Source organism: Acromyrmex echinatior, chromosome 1 (assembly GCF_024713525.1).
Source record: "Acromyrmex echinatior isolate Ae372 chromosome 1, ASM2471352v2, whole genome shotgun sequence".
Taxonomy (NCBI): domain Eukaryota; kingdom Metazoa; phylum Arthropoda; class Insecta; order Hymenoptera; family Formicidae; genus Acromyrmex; species Acromyrmex echinatior.
The window spans coordinates 8,477,390-8,500,985 of NC_141852.1; the positions used below are offsets into that span (position 1 = coordinate 8,477,390).

Sequence of the window (23,596 nt, forward strand, 5' to 3'; positions counted from 1 at the left end):
TATTAATATTATTTGAGTGTATGCGTATAACATATAAATAATACACATACTAACAATAAGATTATATTTATTTAAAATCAATTGGTAATAATATATAAGTAATAATAGTATATTGGTGATAATAATATAATGTATTTATGTAGTATAATGTAAATATATAATGTATTAGTATAACTGTATAATATAATGTGTGTGGATTAGTGTTTATGTGTGTGTGTGTGTGTGTGTGTGTGTGTGTATGTGTGTGTGTTTGTCACATACGTATGTATATAAAGGAAAATCATCGATACTAATATAAGTCTCCTAACAGACACTCTTAATTTCTTGGAAACTAACTAGCTATTGTACTTTATTAATATTGATAAAAATATAATTTGTTTAGATAATTAAAAAAGTAAAATAGACAATTAAAAAATTCATATTTCATATATTTGTAGCTTGTTTCTATACAAAATCAACTAAAAACGAAAATTCTGCAATTGTAAAAATAAAATTCTTCTGATAATATTTTTGAAAGTATCCTTTCACAGATACCATATTTTCTTCAAAGAATTTATGCCAAAGAATTTACCACGTCATGATCTATGGTTGATGCTAACATTTCATTAACTTTGCCATTTATTTTATCAAGGCGAGGTATGCATCCTCGCCTTGATGATGAAGTGAACGGCATACCTTGCAAAATTCATGAAACATTTGGCAATAACATATGGATCACGTCATGGCAATAACCCGCAAACCTTCTTCTGACATCTCTGAAAAATTCTTACAATTTTATTTTGCAAATTGCGTAGTTTAAATAATAATGACTATGTTATTGCAGAAAAAGATATTTTTTATTTAAAGAAATATTTGAAATCGAATATTTGAGAATGATTTGAACGTCGTTTCTTTGATTTAAATAAATTTCTTTAAATCAAATAAATTTTATTTGATTTAAAAAAATAATGTTTAAATCAAAGAAATTTTTTCTTTAATCGTATAGCAAAGAAACATTTCTTTAAATCGAAGAGACCTGGTGTAATATTATATCGTTTTACATATTTATTAGAGGTGTACGAGAATCCAAAAAGATCGAGTCAGATCGGGACGGGATTTTTGTCGGGATTGGGTCGAAGCTTTCGGGATTATCGACAGAGTCGGAATTCTCAAAAATGTTCGGGATTCCCGAGAGAGTCGGGATTCTCGAAGAAATCTAGATTGCAGATGGATTGAATATTCTCGAATCTGTCGCTTTTCCTGAAAATTCGTTTCGAGACTCGTTTTAATAAACTCATTTCAATAAACTCTTTCGAATTTTCGATTTTTCATGCCTTTTCAAAAGCAATTGAGTTATCGAAATTTTCGGGAATATAAATTTTTTCGGGAATCTCGACTTTATCGAGAATTCCAAATACTTTCGAGAATCTCGAAATTTTCGAGACTCAACCCGATGTCTTCCCAACTCCTAATCATCGGACTCCCGATATTTTAGGATCCTCGCACATCTTTAATGTTTATAATTTCTTAAATCAGTTGTTTGTATCTTTTCTTTTCATTTTTTTTTATATTGTGTGATTTTAAATGTAAAATAGGAGGGGCAACGTAAATCGATATACTTAAATCCATCTTAAATATAAAAATCTACTGAATATATGCTAGCATAATTTTTATGTTGTGTCAAATATTATAGTCCTGTCGAAGTTGAAAGCAATCAGATATTTATAGAAAAACTTAAAAAAAAAGGAACTATCGCGTTACATATTTGCATCATGTAGAACAGCATATAAAATATGAATATAAATCAAAAAACGTTTTATATCAAAGTAAATAAAATTCTAAAAAATTTCATATACATTCATTTGTAAATATTTTATACAGACCTTCATAAAAGGAAAAGAATAAGAATACTTACGCGGCATTACCTATACGTGTCAGTTTGAGATCCATTTTGTCGGACGCTTATTTGCGCTTATGTTACGAAAAAATTAATTATTGAAAAATTGCAAATAGTATTATAAAAACTACTATATTACCTAATAGTAGACACTTTCTAATTTGTATTTATATTTCTAAAGTTTTATTTTTATTTTTATTTTTTGTTTAAGAAATATTACCTAAAAGCAAGATGGTATCTGGATATTGGTGACCTTTCTGTATACTAATTATTCATACCAAGATAACATTTACAATGAGAAAAAAATACATACATTGTTTTAATATAATATAATCATAAGCTGAAGTCTGGATTACCTCAGACAGATGTGCTACTTGTGCATTGCAAAGGAAACGTTAATAAATAGACGCCCCAAATAAATTTTAAAAATTAATTTTTAACACCATTTCCGTATGTTAATTTTTTTGTTATATTTATTTTCTTTCAACACATGTACTATATTCATATCAATTTATAGATATCGTATTATAAAATTTGAAATCATTGGTTGGATCGAATAATTGTTTATTTTCTGGTACTACAAAAATCTTTCAGCATATACGAATCCACACCAAATCATTTTCCAACATCAGGGTTATATTATTTTTCTAAGACCGAAACGTGAAAAGGAAAAAATTTTTTTATTAACTTCAATGGAAAAAATTGTCACTTTTTACATTTCTGTCTTTTAAGAAAAAAGTCACATGTTCAATATAGCACTAATATAAAAAATTAAGTATAAAAAATTATGCCTTCTTTAAAGATATTAAAAAAGAAATATTTTTTTTAATAATTTGTGTAACAAAATATAGTAAATACAAAATATTGACAATCAAACGATGACAATTCTTTTTGCCACAAAGACACCTTATATCAAGATAGACTATAGCTTAATCATTTATATTTATGATTGACTTTCGATTTCCATTTAGCATGTCATTTTTTGTACTTATATCCTTATTGTATTCTTGGATACATAACATGCAGATCGCAGGTCGCACAAAGTTTAGTGAACTTCAACTTTCGCGTCCTGCTTCCTGCGTCTTGCGATCTGCATCTTACGACCGGAAATATGCGCAGATCACGACATATTTCCATATCTAATCTTATGACCTGCGTTCAGCATGCTCTATATATCCAGCTTAAAACGTGAAACGAATATGATAAGCGACATGTACGACTGCGAAAGAAATAACATGATTAATGGAAATCAAAAGTCAATCACATAAATGCATTAAAGATTAAATTTTTAACATTAAAAATTGCAATACACAATACACAATACACAATATGTGTGTGTGTGTGTGTGAACATATACGTTATATACGTCTACATGTTTCGTAAAAATTAAACACAAAAGGAAATTGTATTTAAATATAATTAATATTTAAAGTTTAGTCATTGCATATTTTAATTTAAATACGTGATTGAATACGTATAAATATATTATATAAATTATGATAGAACTCATTCAATGTCACTCATTAGGGTAATTCCAGTATATATACCGCACCTATCAAAAACTTAATTTATTAAATATTATTTACTATGTTTATAGTAAACGAATTATATCAGTAAAAACTTTGTACTGTCTACTATTATGAAAAAAATATTAGAAATCCGAAATATTTATTTTTCATATTAAAAAATAAATTTTTTGAAACCCTTGTATTTTTGCCATATATTCCATAAGGATATGTGGCTATTCATAGGGGGAGGAGGATGAATATATGGCTCATGAAAAATTTACAAATAATGCATGTAAATAAGACGTATAATGATACAATAACTAAATGTGTTTATAAAGTTTTATTGAGGAATAAGAATGGTAAATATGTATATGAAATAATAAATAATAATTACAATCTTCCTACATATGTTACAAGTATTATGACATAAAGTACATATTTCATACAATGCGTTTATTGCATTTAGTGCACTAAATTCAATCTGCGCACTTTGTATGCTTTGGGCATAAATCCCGCTCGCTAAAAATGGCGTATATTCCAAACAGGTGGGATATACAAGACAATAAACTAAACAAAGGATACAAAAACAAAGCACTTATATTTTATTACATACTTTACTATTCCACTACACGTATGTATTACAAAATAACTACTAAGTCTTCTGCATGCCTTACATAATCATTTTATGTAGTTAATAAATAATAATAAAGCTCTGTACGTATAAAACAATGTAGTACAAAAGAAGAGCAAAGAGTAATGTATAAAAGAACTTTAATTTAAATTAGCATTAAAAATTCACAGCATATAAACAATTACAATTAACAACAAACGTTTCGACTTCAATCGAGTCAGTTTTAACATATCAACATCGTTCTAAACCAAAAATATGTACATGATATTACAATACTATTATAATTTTTAATATCGTATTTTTCCATGTTGCGATGTTTTCTATGCTGCGATTTTTATTAATAATCAAAATAATAAAATTCTTGTCATTGATATCAGTAATAGTCCATTAATAAAAAAGAGAGAAAAAAAACGCAAATAGATGGTAGTTCATTTCGTGATATAATATATTAGTTTTTTTATTGTATAAATTATTTTAAGCAAATTTGCAAAAGAACGAACATTTAACTTTCACGATGTCAGATAACGAAATATATTATTTTGTATTTTATGTAGATTATAATTTATGATGGCGTTACTTATTACAGTGACAAATCGATTCAACTTATAATAATTTCATTAATATTAATAAATTATAACAAAAATTATAACATATTATAAAATTATAACTAAAATTATAACATAATACTAATATAATAAGCACTAATATTAAGCATGTAACAAAGTAGTAAAAATTACTTTCCTTCTATTTTTTTCTAACTTCTGCGGCATAAATCCCAGCGCAGCGTCTTTGTTATCTACGGAGTTACCCTATTTTTTATTAACAGCACGTAAAGGATATATCGTCATACATTGATATAATCTTTACGAAAGATCATTAATAGCATTCGTAAAGAATAAAAAAATTAAGGAAATCAACTCATAATTAGTAAAAAATTGTATGCGTATTATAATCTTCTGTTTTCGACAAGAATTATATAATCATTCTTGATAAGCACGCAAAATACACAAAATGCTTGATCAGAAAAATCTTGCACTTGGTCACTAAAATCAAATATTATCGTGTAAATACAAAAAATTTATTCAAAAGTAATTAGATTTATTTAATTTATTTAATTTATTCAATTTATGAATTAATTTTTATTCATCAGTTTTTATACATTAAGACAAAGTATGTGTTTAACTTAACCTCCAGTTAGTCGCGTGAAAATATACATGCTGTTAAACAAATTGACCTGTTAAACAAATTGACTTATGATTATCCCATGAAACTAATTAAAAATTAATTTTTTTAAATAATTTTCAATTAATATTTAAAAAATTTACTTTCTCTCTAAATATGTTTTATGCAAAAAAAGATATCTTTGATATCAATATTATACACTTAAAAAATTAATATGTCGAAACTATAATTCAACATTTTTAGAAATTATTAATAATACAAATATAAAAATAAAAGTATTTTTTTATCAGTATTTCGTCAATGCTGCATTATAATTAACTATTGGAACATAGTTTTCTGATTTAAAAAATCAAAAATAAAATAATTAACCCAAATAGAATAAAAGTGTTGAAAAACAGTTAAAAAAATGTTTTTCCATAACGCTGAGTAACGATTACAAGTGTCCGTCAAGAATAATGTTTCATGCATAATCAACTCGTAATAAACAACATAAAATTTTTTGAAAATATCTTCTCTTAAATTGAGTAATGTGGAATTTTATAAAAATATTATAGACATAAATATATATTACACTTCAATATTGTATTTTCTTTCTAACAGAGCATAGATAACAAGAGTAGTAGAGATAGAAAATGCGCAGTCACCTATTACGTCTATGAAAAATACTTTCTTTTAAAAATAAACAAATTTCAAGAAATAACATTAAAATGTACACGTATTATTCTAAACTAGATTGGAATTTTCTGTAATAAATCGAAAATCGCAAAACAGCAAATTGAATAAAAAAATAATTCCAATATTATGTACATCCAATTACTATATATATCTTCTTTAAAATGTGATATCAATATCAATCAATTGTAATTTAATTGCTACCATTATGCTTTGTGCGCAAATCGTAAATTTGCATTAATATATCTCTGTACTTTTTTATATGACAGCCTATAATTATAGGCACCATTGATTCAAGAGGAACTTGGACGAATCACCGTTGAGGTGGGGACACAAAATCACATTGATGAACAAGCCACATTGAAGACAGCATCTTCATTCTCCTTTCCTTCTCCATGGGAATGATAGTTAAAACGCGACGGAATGTGAGTAACCTGCTCATGGAGGTATTCGATCGTAAGAGATATAAGGCTCCGTGATGGCCGTGCGGTCTCAGTTTGTCGACTGGTGCCTCGCGAAAGAGGTATTCACACCCACACATTTTCATGCCTCGATATAACTGTTATCAATATAGCCTTTCTTCTCTTTCTTCTCTTTTCGAATACGTCGCGGTACATAGTCACACTCGCAAATTCAGTCCCGTCTTTACTGTGAAACTTCTGCACGCGTTTATTTCTCCGAGAGGATAACAACAGAAGCACGCGAAGAGTAGCATAGTAAGTACATAATTTTATGTGCGTTGCGTGCAAATTGTTATTATCATCGAATAGTTACGCAATTCTTTATCTATAAAGACAGTTCAGTTAGATTTATATTAGAAAATTGTTAATTTGTAATTGAATGATTTGCTAAAGTATCTAAAAGTTTAACTGGATACAGATCTGAAAATAATTTTGTTGGGTCATCAAAATTATAGAAAATTCAAACACTGAATAATATAAAAAAATTTGATATTCTAGAAACTAGATTAAGCGATCTAATTATTTTGATTATCCAACAAAATTATTTTCGGAATTGTATTTAATTAAATTTTTAGACATTTCAAAAATCATTCTTTTCATATATCAATATATTTCTCGCGATGTAGATTATAATCGTGACTATTATCTTTTTATATTTATAAATTAAGATGTAAGATTATATTTGATGAAAGATTTTAATAAGGTATTAATATTAATCCTATTAAGTAGCAAGATCAATATGAAATTAAATTAATGCACACATATGTATATTACGTTTTAATTCATCATATGATATCAAATTATGCAGATAAACAATAAATTATTTTTGAATGTATTATTAATATATTGAATTTGTGTGTGTAATGCGAATGCTCTAAGGATCTTCGGCTCTGTGATAAATTATTTATGTTTTATTTACATTTTCTTATAAAAAACTAATACTTATTAACACTTATTAAAAAATAAATTAAATAAAATGATTCACACAGCACACTTTATATCCAAGGAACGTCTTAAAATGTTTTTGAAACATAGGGAAATTCTTTGAGTACTTTCTTGAAATTATGAATATATTATACTTGAAAAAAATTGCATTAACTATAAAAGATTACATTTTTACAAGTCTCTTTAGGATTAATATTCTTATTTCCAGCATTATTTTCAAAACAATTATTATAATTTATAAATATATAAGAAAATATTTCTTTTCTTATTATAAGTTATACGAGATTAGATTATTACGTATAAACGTATGAGTCAATATTATATATAATTGTAACCCTGAGTGGATCAATAAATATTCTCAATATTTATTTTCTTATTGATAAAGTTAATATAAATAAAGCGTTTATATAAAAAATTACATTTAAAAAATAAATACAATTAAATTTAATATTAAAGAAAAAGATGTAATCAACATAAAAAAACTTTGCATTTACAATATAAAAATTGAGGAAGCACATAAAAGAATAGCGTTTTCCGTGAAGCCTTAGAACTTTGTCAATGTAAATCCATTTTTTCTAGATAATACATACAACATAGAGATATGTACAAAGTACATGTATTCTCTAAATCTAAATCAGTGGATAGTTACTAATTATTTAGTGGTATACTTGGCACTAAATAATCAGTGAAGTTTAACTAAAAAAGGAAAAATGTTTGAACATTATATAATTAAAATACTGATATTTGCACGTTAATTTCAATCTTTATCTATTAGGGGGTTGCATTAAAAGTTACTATTCACGTTTAGATGACAGTAGCTGCGCATGCTATGGTCAGAGACATCTGCTACTGTTATCATTTTGAAATGCGAACATTTCCTACTAAAATTCAGTCAACAGACGTCATCCTTGGTTACATATGTGCTTTTCTATAACTGAATTAAAATGGAATGTGATAAGTTGTTTTTCCGATGTGTACTTCTACACTATTTTGATTTGAAAAAAAGTGCAGCTGAAACTCATCGATTGCTTGCGGAAATTTATGAATCTATTTCCATATTTATTTAAATTTATGAATCTGTTTCCGGAATCGGAAACAGTATGTAGAAACTGGTTTCGACGATTCAAAAGTAGTGACGTTCACGACAAAGCAACGCTCTATATTTGATGGGATATGGAGGATGTCGTATATTATGAGCTGCTTAAACCGAACAAAATACCACCGAGCGACAATAATTGGAATGATAATTTGATGTAAAAACGATCATCAAAATTTTTGCATACATTAATATCAATTTTTGCAATCATTAAAATTGAAAGAACTATATATGTAAATTTAAGATAAAAATAAATAATCAAAATCATTAAGAGACATTTAATTAAGGATAACATTTTTATTCTAAAATGCATAAAAATATTCTGTCTGTCAAAATTCTTATTTTTTGTATTATAAATATTTTTAATTTCTAAATATTTTCAATCATAGATATTGATAATTAACTTGTTTTATTCTGTTTAATTGATAATTCGATGTCTTCTTTAACATACACACACAAGTGTTTAATTAATTTCTTAATATATTAACTTATATTTTAATAAATATAGTTAAGCTAAGTATATTTAATTAAAACATAATTGTTAATAATTATAATTAATAAATATATTTAATTAAATAAATATAATCAATAATTGTATTTAATTATTTTAGATATTGCACACATTCAAAACTTCTTTCAAATCAAATTAATTGTAGATGCAGATACTTTAAGGCTTTCTTAGAAAAGTATCACTTTTGCGTATAATACTTTCTAATGCATATTTTCTAATAAAAAAATTAATCTTTTAAATTTCAACAACACGTGTGTTATATACAATTATGTGAATAAATTATGCGTCCGGTTGAGAAAGAATTAAATAATTAAATTATTATTTAATTAATTTCAATCTATTAAAAGTTTAATATTATATTCAAATATATTCTCTTATTTCAAGATTGACTTTTAATCTCTGAAAATCGTTCTGAACTTTATTCTGAATGCGTTCGTCAGAACTCGTTCGTCCTTCATTGAATTTTTTTCTTCGAGTTACTATTATAACGCACTTAAGAAAATATTTTTAAGGTCGAGCAAATTCCTTTTCCTAGGCATAAAAACATCATATATAATTAAAGTAAATTATAGTAGTGTATCCGCATGGACGCACATGCAGGCACGCGCACGTGTTATGCGACATTATTGAGGACACATGCCGTAATAACTGTTCAAAGGCGTCACAGCTTACTTTCGTTATCAAATAAATGCGAGAGGATGCACCTGACTCGTCAAGCAAATGACAATCTTAAGAAAGCGCTACGATTCGAATTGCATCACAAATCGTACGCGGAACTTTAAATCGTAAATCCGTTATTTTTTTCTTTTGCATGTCAATTAAAGTTCTCGTCATTATTTGAAAATAAACACTGAATTTTATTGAGATGCGAGTTTCGATAAAAACTCTTCGGCATGAATGACGGAGAAAAAAATCCCTGGCCAAGCATGTGTGTGGCATAAAAAGAAGTTGTAGTATCGATGACGATGTCACGGAAATTCCACGCTGATTACTATATTTTTCAAAATAATTTATGACCGTATGTCGAAACATGTCTGCAAATTTTATGTTACGCACTTTGTTAACTCGCGATAAGAGAAATTATTCGTACAATCGAACAAACGATTTTAGAATACACATAATTATCCGGAAAATTGATAGTAACGTTAGATCGTTCGATTGCGGAAAGCAATCGCTCTGAGACGTTTTGTGAATCAAGGTATTTTACGACAAACGAGTCGGTAGCAACGATAGTATTTCTTACAGTAGTGATCACTTATTATACAACGTAAGGGCAACCCATAATCAAGGAATTCGTTAATATTACACTCGCGAAGAAAGTGAGATCGTAAGTTGTAAGAAAATCATTCTACATCATCAAATGTGATTATACAAACTCTTATAGTATCTGATTGCTTTAATGCACGTTACTACGACTTTGTATAAAACACACACACACACACACACACACACGCACACGTACACGCACACGCACACGCACACACATCCCTTCGGTAATATACTTTTATGAGATATAAGAAAGGAGAAAAATCATCTGTGCGCTCGTGATTGATTATAGGTAATATCCAAGCAAAGAAAAGATACATTTTAGTTCTCGATAGAGAATCAAGCAAATGTACTCTCCGATCTAGGAAAATATACATACTGCTTGATCCAGTCTTATTTGCATATCAAGTAATTAGAAATCTTCAAATTTTTTTAACAGCCATTATCATTAACATATATCGAACATCACATCCGCACTGAGAATAAAAGTTGCCATTTAAAAACGAATTAATTATTAATTAAATATAGCAGTATCACGGTCAATAATTTAAACAAATATATGTTAATAATGTTTAACTCGACGTCATTGTGGCTAAGTCATAATGATCGAGACATTTTTAAACATCTATATTTTCTTACATACTTCACAGATTTTAACTAATCGCTCTGTAGCTGGAACTAAGACTTTTAACCATTGTTGACATAGCGAAAATAGACAAAAAAAATATTCGGATTATCATGATCCACTTCAACGTCCGTGTAATTTTAGCACCACAATGACACCAGATTAAACAAATAACATGTTAACATTTTTCACGTATATTTAATTTAAATATATAAACACTTGAACGGAATAATCATTAAACGCATTTAGTCAAGTTAATAACTTTTTAATTGAGTACCGAATTATTAAAATTGCTTGTCAATTTAATTCGTGATTGCTACAGTAGTTTAATTGTATTTATAAGTGATCGAAAAACCAATTCGGCGCGCAGTTCGAATGATACAAATATGAGATGCATGCATGTACATATGTATGTGAATCATTATAGTATATAATGATTCAGAGTGAATTATTCAGTACTTCTATTTCTTTTGTTAACAACTTTGTATCTCAGTGTAAAGGTTATGCATTTTAAAAATTCCGTTTGAGATTAATCGCGTTGCTGCAAGTGCAAATTGGTTCTTATTAACGTACAGAAGCGGAGAAGCGAATTACGGGATTACAAGACGAGTATCGTACGACTGCGAATATGTGTGAGAGACCGCATTTTTCCGCGTTGAGAACGAGTTTTCAGTCGCATGTAGTCTTTAACGAGACGGCCGCTTTTCCTTTCTGCAACAAGTGCGCGGATTGCGAAATTCACGCGCGGGTGGCTTTAGCGAGTCGCATGATGTCGCCGTTCATTGTTTTTTGTCAAGGTAATGGATTTTGTTTTTGTGAAAGTCGCGAATCACGAAATCAGGGAGTGGATATTGTTTCCGTAACTTGATCAGAAAGTTCGAGACGGCGATGTAAGAGAAGAGCAACGCCGAATTGAGAATGCGAGATCTAGAGAGGAAAATACGTTACATTGTTTATAAAATGTAACGGATCGAATCGATCATCACAAAGGGAATCAAATCGACCGATTTCGAAATAAATGCACCAGCAAATACCAATCACTCTACACCGAATTGCTAGATCATAAAGAACGTGAGTTTCCAGTTAATAAGTATATTTGGCAATTTCCGTGTCCCTTTTTTACTCGATCTTGTTACAATGAAGTTGCAACGGTAGCAAGAATTGTCTTTCTCAACGAGTATTCAATTTTTATGGTTATAATTTACCAGCCAAAGTCATTTCTTCATAATAAATAATTAGTTACAGCATTATAATAGTTGTTTCTTTATCAGAAACGACAAAGATCTCTCTCTCTCTCTCTTTCTCTCTCTCTCTCTCTCTCTCTCTCTCTCTCCCCCTCTTCCTTCCCTGCTTCTCTCTGTTATTTCCGAAACTGATTTCTTTTTGGGAATATCAACAAAGATTACTGCATTATAAGTTTTCATTTTTTTTTAATGACATTATTATGATTAAAAATCTGATAATTAAATATCATTTGTGTGTGTTCAACTAAATCAAACTTAAAAAAAAGTCTTCATCATCGTTAAGACTATTGACGCTTGATATTTTTATCCAAAAGAAATCTATTCAAGTTTGTTCAAAGAATTTATAATTAGCAGAATACTTATTTAACACATCTTGAAAAATATTACTATAATGCAAACAGCCAATCAGTACTTTTCATAATATTGCAGGATCATTATATGTTTAATGTCGGCTTTTATGTCATAGAAACGAAAGTCAAATATTGACATATTTAATGCATCAAAGTGTCGTCCGGTGAACATTATACAACATTGAGACGGAATCATTTACATGCAATATTCACAGAGCATGTGCATAATTAGATGATATTATTCGTAATAATCATTAGGAAATACTATAAAATAATGATCGTCGAAACGATAACAACTCTTATATAACCAAAAATGAATATAATGAAGCATCCTCAACTTCCATGAATTATTTTTGCATTTCTTATCTTCTTTCCCACGCAAATAGATTTTTTCCATTCTTTTTCTATGGGAGAAAATTTTTTGCAAAAATAATAGAATCTTCTACATTCCATCATGCATAATTTATGCATGCTTCTGGATCGTTTGAATAAAAGAATCACGTTTTTCACAAAATTTGTCTCTCAATTATCGCAACGAATTATAAAAGTCAAGTGAAGTACAACGCCGCCTTTGACGTCAGCATTTTCTCAAGGCTGAAAAATAAGATCCTTATTCGCTATTGGCAAGAGTTAAGATTGCGAGGATAAGAGGGGAGAGCAGCGCAAAGCCACAAAGACAGGTTTCCGAATGAAAAAAATCTCTGGTATTTTTCCGATTTACTTTGATCAGTGAAAGGATTAATGATTTAACCTTCCGAGAAGGGATGTGGCGATCCATAGATCCTTGAAACTTCATCCAGTGTACACAGATTGAGATCAAGTCGCATGCATCGCGATTCAAATCGAGAGTACATCGAGGTGCACAATCCGTGCACGTTCCGTTTTCATTGTGCGTTTCGCGATATATCTCGAAGGTATAACACTTACCAAAGAAAAATCATAACAGTGTTTCGATTTACTGTTCTTTCTATAATATGGATAGAAAAGAACAACTAATTTTATCAGAATTTCGATCAAATGTTTCAAACGCAACTGATTTAAAAAATTTCTCTTTCTCCAAATATCTATTTTTCAAAGATTATTCATATCAAATTGACATTTTTTAATATCAATTAATTTTGACATTAACCCAAATTAATTTTTCACAATTTGTATTACTGTTCTTCAAATCATGAAACAAAACCTTCAAGAATTTCTTCATTACATTTGATTTAATTATATTTATGTAATCATGTTAAGATAAACTTTGCGTTATAAACTTTATACATTTTATATTTTTTATTTTAATACTTGTTGAAAAAGGATCTGTGATCACGAACCGTGCTGTTAGATTTTAATAAATGTACTGATTATAAATTTATTTCTATATCTTTTTATGAACTCGATTATTGACTGAATTTTTGTACAGTTTACTTTGCGTAATACGAGCGAATTCTTACTTTTCTTTTTATATCATTAAGTGCGATCAATAAAAAATTTAAAAACAGAATTTAATTGAAACGCAGATACTCCCTTTCTTTCTTTCTTTTTTTTTGGTTTAATACAATTTACAAAATTTGTAATTTAAAATTAGATGCATATAACGCATTTTTTATATTAAATTCTTATTTTAATTATTCAACTACAGTTCTTCTAAAATTTGATATTCGAAACATTTTAAATCTGCTTTAATTACCTATAATAAACATCACATTTTTAACAAAATAACTCATCGATGACCATCAATTATGTAATATAAAGAAATGTATACTCTAATGTTTGTATATTTTCTAGTTTTGCAACATGCGTTGCGCGTATTATTTAAACCATACACTTAAATCGCGTTGCTCAATAAATAGTCGTTTATCTCGAACGATATCTATAATAATCGACCGTAGTTTCTTATATAATAATGTCAATTAAACTATAACAACACTGTTTCTCTTTAGCATAAAACATCATTAATTTTGTAACTAGACAGAATGATATAAAGCGCATTATACCATAATTACAAACTTTTGCTGTAATAAGATTGAACTAACATAACAGTGACAAAAGTGCTATTTTGATTTTAGATGGCGCAATTAATTCAAATGATTTATGATGGTTATCAAGATCTGATGATCAACAAAAGCGATCCGAGAGTCAACGATTGGCCGATGATGAGCGGCCCGTTCTCCACATTAGCGATCTGCTTGTTCTACGCTTATTTTGTTAAAGTTTTAGGGCCAAAAATGATGGAAAATCGAAAACCTTTTGATCTCAGAAAGGTGATGATATGGTACAATCTCTTTCAAGTAATATTCTCCACATGGTTGTTCAACGAAGTAAGTTGCCCAGCAAGTTTATTCATGTAAAAACAACTCATCAAGATATTTTATTATGTTTTCTCTCATATGCGCAGAGTCTAGTCACAGGCTGGGGAGGACAATATTCCTTCAGATGTCAGCCGGTTGATTATTCAAATGACCCGATTGCACTGCGAATGGCACAAGGTTGCTGGTGGTATTACATCTCAAAGTTCATTGAGTTGACGGACACAATTTTCTTTGTGTTAAGAAAAAAGAACGACCACATTAGCACTCTCCATGTCATCCATCACGGCTGCATGCCTATATCAGTTTGGTTCGGAGTTAAATTTACCCCTGGTAAACATATGCAGTTTCTATCTTCTATTTACAAAACATAATCGATTAATATTAATCTTCTTTAAATTTTCGAATTTATGTATGAAATTTTATTATTGTCAATATTAAAAAATCATATTTTATTCTGCAAAAATATGTAAAAATGTAAATTAAAATTTAGCGATATTAATTTGGCAATTATTATAATTAAAAAATTGTTTATTCCTTTGTTATTATACTGATTACTCAAGCAATATAGTTGCATTATTTAAAAAATATTTAATAAACACTAGAAATTATATAAACGTATAAAAAGAAAAATAAATATTTAAAATTTAATACGGTTTTGTACTATTTAATAAGCGTTATAAAAATGTTTACAAGATGTTTATAAGATGTTTAAAATATTGTTGTTATACAAGACATTTCAATTTAGTAAAAGTATATTTAACATTAATTATATTACTTAACGTTTTTAATTTTTATTATAAAAATCGTTTCGATCAAACATATTTTTTAAACATTAATTGTCTGCTTGAATACCTGGTAAGAAATTTTTCATGCATGAATATGAATAAATATGTATAATTATACCGGGTGTCTCAGAGCACCCGTACCACCCTTTTAAAAGGTAGGGATGTGTTTGTACAAAAAAATGGTTCAGACAAAATTTGCAGGATTTCGGGAGATCTATCTGATGGTGACCTTGAATTTGACCTTGAGGTCGACCTTGGGCATAACTCAAGGTCAAAGTACCGTTTTACAAATGTAAACCCTTATTCATGACATCACAAATGAAAATAGCGGAAAATTTTACGTCCGAATACGTTATCAAGCCTAGGTCAAAATTACCCTTAGAGGTCATGTGGAGGTCAAGTTACTTTTAGAGCACCCGTACCAACCTTCTAAAAGATATGGATGTGTTTGTACAAAAAATAGTTCAAACAATACTAGGTATTTACATAGCTATGATGCATCCATCTGCTGGTGAATTTGAATTCTACCTTTAGATTCATTTGTAGTCGTGTACATCGATTTTTAAAGATTCCTAATTATCAAGATCTTGAACAGTCGATGCCGCCTGTGTCAGCATTACCCAAGATGTACCACGTGGAGGTCACAAGGTCGGACTTACACCTCGTCGGGGTGCTTTTTTAAGGTGGTTCCCCTTGCCGTCACCTTTGTTCGTACGCATGTGTTCAGTCTAGATTTTCGAAGTGTCCTCCACGTGCATGTATGCAGGCTGTTATTCTTCGTTGAAAATCATCCATCACCCGACGAATTTCGACAAGATCTAGAGACTGAATGGCTTCTCGAATTCTGTTCTTCATGTCTTCTGAAGTCGTAGGTCGTTCGCGGTATACGAGGTCTTTTATTCTTCCCCACAAATAAAAATCCAAAATTGTAAGATCCGGTGATCGTGGTGGCTAGTTATGTGGATCATATTTACCTATCCATTGGCCGCGAAATATACGGTTCAGTTGTTGACGAGCAATGACAGACGTGTGGGCTGGACATCCATCCTGTTGAAACCACATATTTAGACGTAGTTGAAGTGGAATATCTTCAAGTAAACGTGGGAGTTCGTTTTCGAGTAAATCGACTAAACTGAATTAAACTACACTAAACTAAACTAAACTGAACTGAACTGAACTCAACTAAACTGAACTGAACTAAACTTACTTGTTTGTTTTGCTTTTCTCCCTTTGCTCGCTTAAGAGTTTTATAAACTGTCGGTTTTTTTTTAGGTGCGTTTTATACCTAGGTAGGTAGGTACTTAGGTACTTCAATATTCGGGGATTATTATTCATTTATAGGTAGATATGTCTTACTCAAGCGAAGAAGCTGCGTTAATGTTGTCGGTTTTGAGTAGGGCTGGAAGTTTTCGCGAAGCTGAAAGAATGTGGCGAAATGAATATCCCGATCGTACACCGCATTCGCGCAATGTTTTCAGTCGTTTGCAACGGCGGATAATTCAAAAAGATATCGTCCAATCGGATTATAATAAAGGAATGCAAATTCATCGTCCGCTTCGTGCAGTACGGGCACCTGATATAATTGCTTCTGCTCTTGTAAATCCTACCGATTCTTTAAGAAGACGAGAAAGAGATAGTGGAATAAGTAGAAGCACTATCAGTAGAATTTTGCGAGAAAATTCATTTCATCCATATCGAATGTCACTTCACCAGGCCATGACATTGGACGATCATAGACAAAGACTGATATTCTGTAATTGGATTACTCAACAATTACCTACTTTCCATAGAAGTATCTTGTTTTCTGATGAGTGCACCTTCAAAAGTGACGGCGAAGTGAACACACATAATCTCGTTATTGGGTGCAAGAGAATCCACATTGGTATCGAGAAATCGATCATCAACGTATCTGGAAAGTCAATGTTTGGTGCGGAATTGTTGATACGCATATTGTCGGACCATTTTTCTTTGAAGAAAATCTAAACCGTTTTCTGTATGTCGATTTACTCGAAAACGAACTCCCACGTTTACTTGAAGATATTCCACTTCAACTACGTCTAAATATGTGATTTCAACAGGATGGATGTCCAGCCCACACGTCTGTCATTGCTCGTCAACAACTGAACCGCATATTTCGCGGCCAATGGATATGTAAATATGGTCCACATAACTGGCCACCACGATCACCGGATCTTACAATTTTGGATTTTTATTTGTGGGGAAGAATAAAAGACCTCGTATACCGCGAACGACCTACAACTTCAAAAGACATGAAGAACAGAATTCGAGAAGCCATTCAGTCTCTAGATCCTGTCGAAATTCGTCGGGTGATGGATGATTTTCAACGAAGAATAACAGCCTGCATACATGCACGTGGAGGACACTTCGAAAATCTAGACTGAACACATGCGTATGAACAAAGGTGACGGCAAGGGGAACCACTCCGACGAGGTGTAAGTCCGACCTTGTGACCTCCACGTGATACATCTTGGGTAACGCTGACACAGGCGGCATCGACTGTTCAAGATCTTGATAATTAGGAATCTTTAAAAATCGATGTACACGACTACAAATGAATCTAAAGGTAGAATTCAAATTCACCAGCAGATGGATGCATCATAGCTAATAAATACCTAGTATTGTTTGAATTATTTTTTGTACAAACACATCCATATCTTTTAGAAGGTTGGTACGGGTGCTCTAAAAGTAACTTGACCTCCACATGACCTCTAAGAGTAATTTTGACCTAGGCTTGATAACGTATTCGGACGTAAAATTTTCCGCTATTTTCATTTGTGATGTCATGAATAAGGGTTTACATTTGTAAAACGGTACTTTGACCTTGAGTTATGCCCAAGGTCGACCTCAAGGTCAAATTCAAGGTCACCATCAGATAGATCTACCGAAATCCTGCAAATTTTGTCTGAACCATTTTTTTGTACAAACACATCCCTACCTTTTAAAAAGGTGGTACGGGTGCTCTGAGACACCCAGTATATGAAATATGTCCATACATGTTCATCCCTCCTTCTTTTATAAAATTACTTTTTAGTATAACAGAAATAATAGTAGTTGTATGAAAACATCAAAAATAATTAAAGGAATAATTTTTTTTAGAAAAAAACAAGTTTGAAAAAATATAAAAAAAGCTCATACACACAATACATAAATAATTTTTTACATTTCCTCAAACTTGATATTTTTTAAAACAAATAATACTCTTTTAATTATTTTTAATGTTTTCACATGACTATTATTATTTTTATTACATTAAAAAGTAATTTCATCAAAGAAAAAAGGATGTATGAACATGTATGGACATACTTCATATAAAATTATGTATGTTTATAAACATTTATACATATTTATATATGTTTATGCATATTTATACATATTCATGCATAAATTTTTTACCAGAGAGTCTATTTGAGATATACACGTTTCATTTTCTTCAATAGATAGATTTTTCCAAAGATTTAGATTTTTCCTTAGATTTTTCCAAAGATTTAACAATTCAAGCAAACAATTTATATTTAAAAAACGTTTAATTAAAACGGTTTTTGTGATAAAAACATTAAATTCACGTTAAATATACGTTAATAATCTATTAAATTGATAAATCTCACATAAAAACGGTTAAAATAATTAACGGTTTAAATAATTAAACATTTTTTTTAAACGTAAATTATCTGTTTAAGTTGCTAATTCCTAGACATGTAACAAAACAGATATTTTTAACTTTGAAAGAAAAGTATCGAGTAAAAAACGAACTTTTTATGATTAAAAAAAATATTTTTAACCAAATGACGTAAAATTCATGAAAAACATATAGAAATGACGTAAAATTCATGTTAAATACATAGAAAGAATATAGAAATTAGTTTTTTTATATTTATTATTAAAATGTTTTATACCTTTGTGATTTTGATTTGTCATTTAATATTTTTTTTATCTTTACAAAATTTTATATCGAGGCAGAAATTTATTATTACAGTAGCTAATGAGTTGATAATAATGCTTTTTTAAATTAGCTTAAAAATAAACTTTAATCTATGGCGCGGCGTCTGCGCGCAATGCATGTCGAAGATATAATAATCTCATTTCTCATCATGCATCTTGAAGATTTTGTAGAGGAGAATGATGCATAGACTTCTCTGTAGTTTGATGTCTCATTTTAAATTAGAAATTAATTACAGATAGTTCGGTGAACGTTGTCTCACTTTCTCAATTTCAATTTAGAATGTGTACAATTAGAATACATATACAACAAAAACGGCGTCAATTATTCTATTGTAAAATATTTGTATTAATAATAGTATGGATCTTATTTAACATTGGAAATTGAAGTACAGTATAAAACAGCGTATTCAAATAATTGTGAATGATTATTGACACTTATAGTCATTACACTATTGATCTCTCTTTTCCTGCACTAGACTGCACTTTCTTACTTTCAACAAATATCAAACATATATCTATCTCATTTTAAGTTCCAAAAGTATATATACTAGTTCAGCCACAGAAAACAGATCTTATATTTTGATATTCTGATTAAATGTATTTTTACAAAAAATCTTACGAATAAATGTATTAAATTTTAAAATAATAATAGAATATTGAAATCGTCGAATGCTCAATACATTCGAATAAATAACTTTCAAGGCTGAAAGAAAAAACTTTTTTTTACTATCATCAGAAAAAGCGAAAATAATATTTTAAATAAATTATCCAAGCAGACAAGTTATATTCAAAAAATATTTAATCGAAGTAGTTTTTATAGAAAAAACTTTAAACAGACGTTATTAACATTAAATATTTACTTTTATTAAATTAAACGTCTTACATAATAACGATATTTTAAACATTATAAACATTTTTTAAAAATTTTTCTATTATGTTTTTAAAATGATTTTAATATTATATTAAATTTTAAACATTTATTTTTAGTTTATATGTTTACTATACAATTTCTGATTAAATATTTTTTTTTATTAAATATGTATTAGGTGTTGGAATTAATTCGTAGCGTTTTTTAATGAAAGAATGTTATTTATTTCACATGAGCATTAAAAAATACATTAATGAAAGTACTTCCCATCACTTGTAAAACGCTACGAATTAATTCCAACACCTAATATATTTTTTTATTAATTATATTGGTTGGTTAATAGATTTTAAAAGATATTATATATATTTCACAATTTGTGATAAAATTAGCAAGAAACAGTATTGTCTCTCTGATCGTAACATAGTCTTCATTTCTTGCAGGTGGTCACAGCACTTTCTTTGGTTTTCTGAATACCTTTGTACACATCATAATGTATTCGTATTACCTCTTAGCGGCGCTCGGACCACAGATACAGCCATATCTGTGGTGGAAGAAATATTTGACCACTTTGCAAATGATCCAGTTCGTTATTGTAATGATCCACGCATTCCAATTACTTTTCATCGATTGCAATTACCCGAAGGCTTTCGTCTGGTTGATAGGCATGCACGCTATAATCTTCTATTCTCTCTTCCGCAACTTCTATAATGAAGCGTACAAGAAGAAGAATTTAAAGAATGCTGTAGGCAAGCAAAAAGATGAAAAGGAACAGAACGTAACTAAAGATCAAGGAGACATCAAGGAGAACGGCAACAAAAAGGGTGTGATATATGCAAATCAGTATAAAATGGCCACTGGTTATATCTCAGACAGCGGCCTTAGAAATCGCGTGTTCATCGACAATCGAGGCTTTGATGAATAATGAGAGAAACTTCTAATTTAAAAAGACTGCAATTTACGTCGAGTGTACATTTGATTGCAAATTATCATTATTTAAAGCACTTCCACATTGCACCACAGTCGCTGTCCTCATAGTGCGTTCGAATAAAAGCTGTAAATAGCAGAGAATATTAAAAAAAGAAATGAAAAATGAAAGAAGAAGCGCGTTGAATTTGCTCATCGGAATTTGTGAGCCTGGCTTAATTGCATTCTTCCTGAGTGCTTCGCAGCGAAGTTTTTTTACGTGTAAAGATTTTTTCGCGCTTTTTATGTATATTATATATGTGAACGAGTATATATGTGCGAATGTGTGTTTACTAATTTGTGTGCGTTGGCTAGTTTAACGAAAAACAGAGACTGGATAAAGCGTTGAAATTGCCAAAATGATAAAAAAATATATTACTCTTCCCAGTTAAGATGCCGAAACGAAATTCATTCTCCGATAAATTACTCTTTCCGAAAAGAGGAAAGATTTTAAATCTCTTTAAAGAGATGATTTTTATGAATATTTGTACTCCTCAAGAATTATAATTTCACGTTTTGCTCATATTTCTCATATCCTCTTTCAAAAATAGAATAGTAACAAACTCTTGCCGTGTTTCATATCAAGAGGATAAAGAAGAAAATACATTATTTATTTTGTAGGAGCAGAATATTTATCCCTATAGCTCAAAACAAAGTTGCACAAAAATTACAGGAACACTGTTGCAACATTGCATGTTGCAGAAATTTTGCAGCGATATTGCTGCAAATTCTGTGCTATACGGGTAGTAAGAAATTATTATTATTATTTTAAAAAATAATAATAGTTTCCAAAGCATTATTATAATTAAAATATTGCTGTGAATTGTAACCTCTAACTAACGATAATATGACACAAAATTCCAATAAGACAGAAACAAAAAATTCATTAATTAAAAGGATTTACATGCATATTTATCACATTTTTTTATTTTTTTACATGCATTTGTCTGACATTTATTTATTATTATTTTGCATTTTAAATTAAATGCAAAATAATAATAAATAAATTTCAGACTGAATTAAATTAAATTTTTAAGATTAAAAATATTTTATTTTTGTCTAAAATCTTATTCTCTCAGAGAGCACTCTGTTTTTACTTTACATATTCCGTTAAATATTCTAATTAATACTTTCATAAACACATGTGATAAAATACATATATTAATTCTAGAATTAATTATGTTAACATTATTCTTTTTTTACATAAGAAATAACATTTAATGTTTTTTTAAATTATAAATAACAAAATATAATCAAGTGAAGTTTTATTTAACAAATTACAATAACAAGAATCTTATTTTAGACCGTACATGTAAAAACACAATCAATAAATCAGAAGCTAGTACCGGTTGAAGCTGGATCTTTAATGCGTTTTAATAATAGTTATATGAACTGCGCGCCACAATGATTTTTTAAACTTATAAATGCAATCAAACTACTATAGTAATATCACAAATTAAATTAATAAGTAATTTAATAATTTGATGCTCAATCTGACATCCTATTAGAAAGATGTACTAAAAAACTGTAAATAAATTTATTGCGAAAAATATTATATCAACTCGGCCGGGAGTTGAACCCGAATTCTCTTATATTCCGTATGAGCATCCTAAGTCTTTACTACTGAGGCTAGTTACTACTCAGCCGAGAGTAGTTAGTGTTTCAGTAGTCTGGTTAAAAGCTATGGTTTATTGTCTGATGTAAAACATTATATCGTAAGGTTGGACATCTGTCAACAACATAACCTTGAAATACTAGCGATTTTGTATCAGCATCATATATTTTTTTGTGTGCGAAAATGCCAAGTTTTGAAATGCCGAATAAGCGTCATTTGCGGGAACTTTTGATTTAATTCTTTAATTTGAAGAAATCTGCAGCTGAGGCTCATCGATTGCTTGTAGAAGCATATGATGAGGCTGCCTTAAGTGAGAGAAGTGTCGTGAATGGTTTCAAAAATTTAAGAACGGAATTTGACGTCGAAGACAAAGAACGTAGCGGAAAGTCGAAAATGTACAAAGACGCGGAATTGGAAGCATTATTGAATGAAGATTCGTACCAAACGCAAAAAGAACTTGCACTTACATTTTGACTTACATCAATAAAATTTTATGTATCGTTCTTTCACAATAAATGCTTAATTTTTTATAAAAAACGGCGGAAACTTATTTGTACACCTAATAGTTTGCGTTTATAAGTTTGAAAAATTTCGGAGCATAGTTCAAATAAAAAAAAACTACATATTTAGTATATAAATTCACATAAAAATTATTTATTTAAAATGATTTAAAAAACATTGAAGATCCTGCTTTGACTGGTAGGCTTCTAATTTCAATCAAATTATAAATGTTTTTCTTTT

At 29.3% G+C, this 23,596-nt stretch overlaps 1 protein-coding gene across 6 annotated transcripts; it reads left to right on the forward strand.

The window, feature by feature from the left end:
- Positions 1-5,642: 5,642 nt before the first annotated feature.
- On the forward strand, positions 5,643-23,392 carry LOC105146627 (very long chain fatty acid elongase 7). Of its 6 annotated transcripts, none has more exons than XM_011057017.2 (4): positions 5,643-6,294; positions 14,422-14,673; positions 14,751-14,994; positions 20,718-23,392. In XM_011057017.2, the coding sequence occupies exons 1-4, from the start codon at positions 6,265-6,267 to the stop codon at positions 21,197-21,199; spliced, it is 1,008 nt and encodes a 335-aa protein (XP_011055319.1). In that variant the 5' UTR covers positions 5,643-6,264; the 3' UTR covers positions 21,200-23,392. The 6 variants fall into 6 exon arrangements, with proteins under 6 accessions (XP_011055319.1, XP_011055322.1, XP_011055321.1 ...); XM_011057020.2 differs by lacking the exon at positions 5,643-6,294 and adding an exon at positions 6,353-6,585 and having other exon boundaries at positions 14,405-14,673; XM_011057019.2 differs by lacking the exon at positions 5,643-6,294 and adding an exon at positions 6,353-6,585.
- The last annotated feature ends 204 nt before the right edge of the window (positions 23,393-23,596 follow it).

Excerpts from the sequence above, each read along its gene's own strand:
- LOC105146627 (XM_011057017.2), top strand. The coding sequence starts at position 6,265 with ATGGGAATGATAGTTAAAACGCGACGGAAT. Across the intron at positions 14,674-14,750 it reads CCACATGGTTGTTCAACGAA|AGTCTAGTCACAGGCTGGGG; the intron begins GTAAGTTGCCCA and ends TCATATGCGCAG. Across the intron at positions 14,995-20,717 it reads CGGAGTTAAATTTACCCCTG|GTGGTCACAGCACTTTCTTT; the intron begins GTAAACATATGC and ends CATTTCTTGCAG.